The following is a 7,861-nucleotide window of genomic DNA, read 5'->3' on the forward strand; positions in this document are numbered from 1 at the left end:
CGATACTTTATTTAATTGGAGATATGTTTGCGTGTTGTAATTGAATGGGAGGATAACTGACAAACTTTAGGAGGTCAATAATTGCGGTGCATCGAACCTGCGACTAAAAGCTTTGACCTTGCACTCGGCGGAGAGAAAAATTTATTCGTACACACGTCGGAGAAATTTTCTACTCGTGCACCTCAGAACAGCCTCGCCCACACGCAGAACGGGTCACACCCATTTAATTTCGCGGTTTCTCTTCTTTCATCTCTTCTTCTCAGGTTTCTTCGCCCGTCGCTGTAATCACCTCTGTCTTCCGCTCTCCATCCACCATCTACCAATTCCCGACGTGATCCGCGCGCATTGCTCCCTTCTGGTCCTCATTATACGCCATTTATCCTTCACGGTCTCATCGCTCTTGTTGGCCGAGAGAGAGAGAGAGAGAAAGAGAGAGAAACGGTTCGAAACAAGAAAGAGGCATTCGCTATTTTCTTCTTATTAGACTTCTTATTAAACATTATCAAACGGTGCAATCATGCACGATAACAGTTCTCGATTTTCATTAAACGATGCTTGATATGACAGTTTTGTAGAATTTATGAAGATGCAAATATTCCTGATTGCATAAAAATGTTCAGTATTTTCCTTCCACATCTTAATAGTATTTCATTTAAATAGTATTAATTTAAAATTCCGAAGAGACTTGATTAATGTTTCGAGAGAAAATGCATGTATACTTAGCTAGAAAGTCTATAAAAAGACTTGTTTTCCACTATACAAGATTTTTATTCTTCTTTTATACTGTTTAGAAGATTCCTTGTACACAACGTGTGTGTCGATCGAGAAGATCGAGTAGTTGCTATGTATGTTTCGTTCGATATACAAGTACGAATAGGAGTTGTGACCACACAAATGCAATTTTCCTCTGCCGAATTGCAATCTTGCACCGGATCGAAATTCACAGAACAGTGCGATGCTATAATCGAACTAGAAATTAATGTTCCTTTATAATAACCTAACATCAAGTTCTGAAAAAAATTGGAGAGTTATAATATGCATATTTAAATGAGGGGATAATGCGATAAATAGATTACTAAATTATATAGGGGAGAGTTGCTGAATACATTATACCGCTCGCATAAATTGTACTTCAATATTTTATATTTTTTCCTAATATAAGCAATTTAATGTCGAGTGACAAAAATATGAAAAATATGAAATAAGTGAAAAGTGCATAATATTTAACAGTTACATCCTGTTTTGTGCGTGCTAAATAATACTTAAAAAAATCAGGTTCAAGTGATGTTAATTTTTGAACAATTGTATAGTAATAGTTGATAATATTGTCGTGCAATTTTATTCTGAATTTTCATTTTTCATAAAACAAAATTTATTGTACAATATGTTACATTTATTGTATATACGTATGTATTTGCAATTATTAAAAAAATTAAGTCGATATTTTTAGAAAATCTATCAAGTTTTCTAAATCGTATTATATCACATTTTATTATAATAAATACTGAATAATATATAGTTGCTAATAGTAAAATTAATTGATACGAATAACAATATGTCAATTGCAATTCAAAAATAAATTCAAATCGATTTTACTTCGGCGTTTATTTTTTTATTATTGTTCTTTATCAATTTCTAAATATTTAATCTTTTTCTTCAATAAATGTATAATAAAATGAGTATTAATATTACTTTGATGAGTTAATGATTACTTTTATTAACTTTTATTATATCTTTCATTATTTTATTAATATTATATCTTTCATTATTCATAAATTCGATACTTTTAAAAATAATATGATTTAATAGACCTACGATCAGTTGTCAAAATCTTTATTACAATATGTTGCGAAAAGACTCATATAAATTAATTTATTATTGGTGAAAAATATATGTACATAAATATCAAGCTACAATTTCCAACGTTTATTTGCATACAAATCAGATATCAAAGAAATATAATAAAAAATAAGTTAAATGATACGCATTTGGCAACTCTCCCCTATAAATTATTAGGTTATTAGATATCAAGTTCTATCATCTAGAATTCAAAAAGATATTTAATGACGTCATTTCGACATGTTCAACTTTATCTCACTGCTTTTTCAATGCGGGTATAATCGTTATACGTACAAAGAACTGAAATATCCCATGCAATCTGTCGTGTCAGCTTTTCGTGCAGCAAAATACTTGGCGTTCTCGTGCATTCTTACATGGAATGCGACTCGCGTATGCATACGAAAGAATCGCAGAAAGGGTGGCAAGGGGAAGAACGGAGATAGAGGATGTGATGCATTAGAGCGTAGGTGGGCCTTCACATTTCTTGGCAACGTAAAACGACATTATGTGCCAAATCCAAGGTTAGCTCCATTGGATATAACTGAGGCTCTCTTTTTATTTTACTATTTCGCCATTTTGTATTATAATTCAAGTGATTGCTAATATCGAGGGAAGAAGATTTATTCTCTCTTTTGGTTGGTAAACAGATCTAAGAAATCTGAAAAAAAATGCGTGAATCGTTTATTTTGAGAATGTCGCAACTTCAAGAATCCATCTGAAGTTAATATATCGTGTAAGTAAAGCTGTTTATATAACGGAAAAGTAGGTGGTCCCTTATGGCTAACCCTGATCCCCTAGATCAAAATCTATGAATCGTCTTTGCTTGGGCTCGTGCCAACGCTGCTTTCGCTTCGAACCGACGCGAAAATTACTCTCTCGATACTCGATCAATGTCCTACAACGCCGATCATACTTTCTTATCTGCGCCGAATACGCTACACACACACACACACACGCACACACACACACACACACACACATACATATATATATATATATATATATATCTGGCGGGAGCCCATCGAGTATTATCGAATTACGTCAATTTTCCGATATCTTTGCTAGCATCCGTGGTATAACGACGGCAAGCGGAGCATTCCTTACTCTTCTGAATTCTAACGACATTAAACTTAACTCGCTCCTTCGCAGAGGAAGAAGCGCTTCAACGTCTGTCGTCTAAAGGTGAGAGTTGCTTTCAAGGAAGCGTTTTCCGAATGCAATTCCGGCGCGCACTATAAATTGCCTGAACAAGAAATCTTTTCTCGATTTTTGTTAACTGTCGTCTGCAGACAGTGACATGCGAATCTATATGATCAAATATTATATCCCTTTATTGCTGAAAAGCATATTTCACAAGAATAGATATGAACATTTTTTGAACGATAGAATTTTTGAAGATTTTTTTGAAGATCAAGATCAAAAAGAGATGATTTTTCGGTACATTAATGCATTTTATAATAGAACTTTTCGAACCACTGTTGATCCGTGAAGTCGTACTGATGTTGTTGCGACAAAGTTTACATCGAACTGGAACAAAAAGAGCTTTAAATTCATTTATTGTCCAAACGAGTATAAGCAAGCAGTAACGAAGATTCCGACATTGAAACTAAAACTCGTTGATTACTTTCTTGGGCAATAGACGGTCGAAAACTTGTTGATTATTTTCTTAAACGCTTCCTTAGGCAGTCGTAAACTGTTTCTTTATTTTTATTTTATCTCACGCTGCGTAAAAGTAAGTTACGCGAAAATTTCTTAGCTGTATCACTACTTAACGCTTCATACTTTTTTAATTACTTTTTAAAGACATATACATTTTTTTCATTATATTTATTTAATTGCATGCATCACATATATATGTATATACAATTTATATACACATATATATTTAATGCAAAACCTAAATCCATTTTTATCTTTTCTCTCAGAAACTTTTTGTCTATCTCTTAAGGCGAATTTTTCTCTTTTCTTCTCTCGACATTTTATGTCATTTCTGTTTTACAGCAACGGCAACCAGGTGACAACGAGGACTGACGCACGCAGCCCAACAATTGACTGAAAATGGCCAAAAGCGCTGAGAGATTACCCGGTACTTCTACCAGACTTAGGACCAGGGATGACGGTTGCTGTTCCGTGAATTTCTTAAAATACGTTCTTCACATTTACAACGTGGTGCTGTTTGTACGTATCATCCATTTATTCCGGCATCCGTGCGTGAAAGAAAGGAATATTTTATTTCGGAGGGAGACACACACACACACACGCACACGCACACACACACACACACACACACACACACACACACTCACTCACTCACTCACTCACTCACTCACTCACTCACTCACTCACTCACTCACTCACTCACTCACTCACTCACTAACATATACATCTACGTAGGAAACGCGCGTAACATAGATGAAAGATGCGAACCGTGAAATCCGCTGTCCCTCTTCACGAGAGAATCTCTCCTATCTCTCTTATCCAACGGTCTTCTTTGCACTTTCTGACGAAGTTACTTTAATCCAAGTCTCGTTTTTCCAACCGGTTTATATAGTCGTAGACTTTCCGTCGCAAGACGTGAAATCACTCGACGAGCGAAGTACCGAAGCGTTCATTTTTCCTAACTTTTTACTTTCAATAGCTTATGATCTGAAACTTAGTAAAGCTGATGTCATCAATCAAAAAAAGCAATGCCAATTTTATTAAATTTTAAAGGTTATTAATAGTGTATCATGTGAAGTTTTCGTAAAATTACATTGTTATTAATTGAAAGAATTATTTCGAAGTACATCGAGTATTAATATAGAAATCACGGAACAGCCGAGATATTCTTTTACGTAACGTTTGATATTCAATATCTTTATTGAGTTACTGCGTCAGTACTTAATTAAAGAATGCATTTCTCAAAGGAAATATCAATAGAATGGCAGAATGTCCTATATAGCACTCTGCTGATGAACACTGAAGTGATTGAAACAAGACAAAAAATGCGTCATTATTTAACAATTATTCTCCTCTGTCTTCCGCTTTCGCAATTTATGGGAGATTAAAGCGGTGAGAACGGGATTGCTCGTTGTCGTGAGGCTCACATTTATCGCAAAGACGAGCCGTTCTCAGAGCTCGATCATCACTTGACCGGATGTCCGGCAAGCTTTGCAATCACCGACACTTGATATAAAACTGATGAATGCATGGTTATCTGCCTTTAATTGTTATCGTGAATACCATGCGTGCTTCTAGCGAGTTAAATTAATAGATAGGAAAGAAAAAAGAGAAAATAGAAGAGACAGAGAGAAGGTGAGAGCAGGTGAGAGAGAGAGAGAGAGAGAGAGAGAGAGAGAGAGAGAGAGAGCAGAAAAAAGGAAAAAGAGAATAGAGAAGAAAATCATCGCGCATGGGAGGACGTTTTAAACGAACGTTTCTTTGATCGAGTGCTCTCGATTCTATAAGAGAACTTTATTGTACGTGGGACAGAGAGAGGCTCGAAGGATTAAAGTGCAACGCAAGAAATAATCTCTCGGACCCCGGCGTTCGCCGTAACAGCTCACGCGGGCAAATAATTGGAGCACGGAAGAGCGGATATTGCGCCGGAAGAACAGCGTTTCGCATTAATCGAAAGGGAAGCTTCACGCTCGTACGCGGCTAATTACATAATAATCTCGTGTACGTGGATAATCGTACAATACAACGGATCCTGCGAGTCATTAATCTTGTATAATAAATTAACATTGATCATTCTGACGAAGGTATATTATGTATATTATGTTATACATACAGAGTGTACTCGAAAAATAGTAGCTCTAGATTATTGCGAGGTTATAAGCGCGATACAAGAGACGCTCGCTCGGATTACTAGGGGAAAGGGAGGGAGAGGGGGTTAAGAGATTCCTTATTTTTTGAAAATGCAACACTTCTGAGCGATCCTCTCTCCTTTTTCTTTTCTTTTCTCTCCTACATTCTCGATATTACAAAAAAATGAGGTATATATACTGACATCGATGCTCGCACGAGGTGATACATGGCATAAAATGCTAATAAAGTCCTCGTCGTACAGTGCAGACACCTTGTACGTTGTCTGGAATACAAGCACGCGAGCAACGTTGTGGCAAAAACGAAGCACTTTAAAATATCGAAAGAAAAAAAAGAAAGAAAAAAGAGCAGAATGAGAGAAAATCGATCGGTGGTCCACACCTATCGGCATTATAATTTTAGTCCTAAACGTCGACACCTTGTTAAAAAGCGTGATGCCGATGGATAATTTTATGATTAAATAGATGAGGTTCTCGAGATCGATCGGCGAGATTGCGGTTCGAGATTCGTCGTCTTCTCTTTTTTTCAAAACTTTGTTCGCCGAAATCATTTTACTTTCTGACGATACTCGTCGTCGAATCTTAGTCGTCGGAATGCCGGAACTTTTAATGAAGATCGTTATCTTCTAATTAAAAGTCTGCAAATCTCATGTTCTGCCGATTTCTAAAAAAAAAGAAAGAAGAGAGAGAGAGAGAGAGAGAGAGAGAGAGAGAGAGAGAAAGAGAGACTGTGACGTTCTAAAAATGATGGAACTTTTGATGCTATTCCTGCTTATGGAGAAGATTCAGCGCAAATCCAAATATTTTTAATACTAACTCTGAAACTTTGCAGAAATAAAATACATGCAAATCTAATCACATAGTAATTTTCTATTTTGGTTGGTATACGATTTGAAAATATTCGTTTAAAGAAAATCTCATTTTCTATATTTTAGAAACTATAAAAGGAATTATAACTATTACAAAATATTAAATACAAACGTCTATAATTTTGTCATAATTGACCTGTACCAATACGATAAGAAAGTTTTTTAATTTTGTTTATGTTTTTCTTATCATTATTTTAATTTAAAAAAATGTTATGGTTTAATAACTGAGTAATCAAATAAAGTGTCTCATCAATTATTTGTAATTATGTATGTATTGGAGATTATAATTTTTCGAAACGCGTGAAATTAATTCTTAATGTCAGAAAATAATATTAGAGAGTAAACATTGGAAAATAAACATTGAAAAATACAATAATATAAATAATAGATATTCAAGATAAATTCGAAATAACTGTTACAAGTTATTTGATTTAATTCTATTGTATGATATAAACAATATAATAAAATAACATTCTACTTCTGAATTAAAACATGAGATAATTTTCATAACACGCAAATTAATGTTTATTTTTCCAAGCGTGTTTACTACATAACTATACTAAATGATTAAAGAAATGGTAGCAAAATATTACAATATATTTATACAATATTTTATATATTGTTATAGATCATAAAAAATCATGAACTTTTGTATTTCATGAGAGAGTTGTTGAATATGTATAGATCGTTTATATCGTATCCTCAATCAACATTTTATATTGTTATTAATATGCAATTTTGTGACAAAAATGTGAAAAATCTGAAATAAATGAGAAATATGTAATATAGATAAAAATTTAACTGTTACATCCTCTTTTGTGCATGTTAATAATACGTAAAAAATTTAGTAGAACTGATATTAATTTTTGACGAGATTTTTGATCAATTTATGTAACTTACTATATATAATAATATAATCATGCAATTTTATTCTAAATTTTTATATTTTCATATAAAAGAAACATTCATATGAAAGAAAGAGTTCTTTGATCATTTTATGCTTGGTTTGTCTTAATAAAAATTATTGATTCTTTAATAATCATTTGGATATTCAATTAAATGACAATGATGCTTCGCAAGTTTGAATTTGAGGAGACTCCCTTAGCTGCTTAGGGCTATCTTATCGAGAATTGTTATTGATGTTATTTGGACATCGCTGGTAATGGCTCGAACTGAGCCGAAACATCCGATTTCATCATATTTGGTGTAAGATCTTCGAAATATATTGTTAACGTACAATGTTTACTGTGTCTTAATTTTTGCTCTCAATTGTCTGTCCGTTAATATATTTTTTATTGTTAATCTCGAGAGCTCAATTTTATTCTTAAACTTATATATATATATATA

The 7,861-nt window shown here is 33.7% G+C and overlaps 1 protein-coding gene across 2 annotated transcripts in view; it reads left to right on the plus strand.

Moving 5' to 3' along the window:
• LOC108688605 (CD151 antigen-like) overlaps window positions 1-7,861 on the plus strand; it is a 129,357-nt gene that overhangs the window by 73,862 nt on the left and 47,634 nt on the right. For both annotated transcript variants that reach the window (XM_018194932.1, XM_018194933.1), the window contains exon 3: window positions 3,841-4,017. In XM_018194932.1, the coding sequence (XP_018050421.1) occupies window positions 3,898-4,017 (120 nt within the window). In that variant the 5' untranslated portion in view covers window positions 3,841-3,897. The remainder of the gene's footprint in view (window positions 1-3,840; window positions 4,018-7,861) is intronic.

Source organism: Atta colombica, unplaced genomic scaffold (genome assembly GCF_001594045.1).
Source record: "Atta colombica isolate Treedump-2 unplaced genomic scaffold, Acol1.0 scaffold236, whole genome shotgun sequence".
Classification (NCBI taxonomy): domain Eukaryota; kingdom Metazoa; phylum Arthropoda; class Insecta; order Hymenoptera; family Formicidae; genus Atta; species Atta colombica.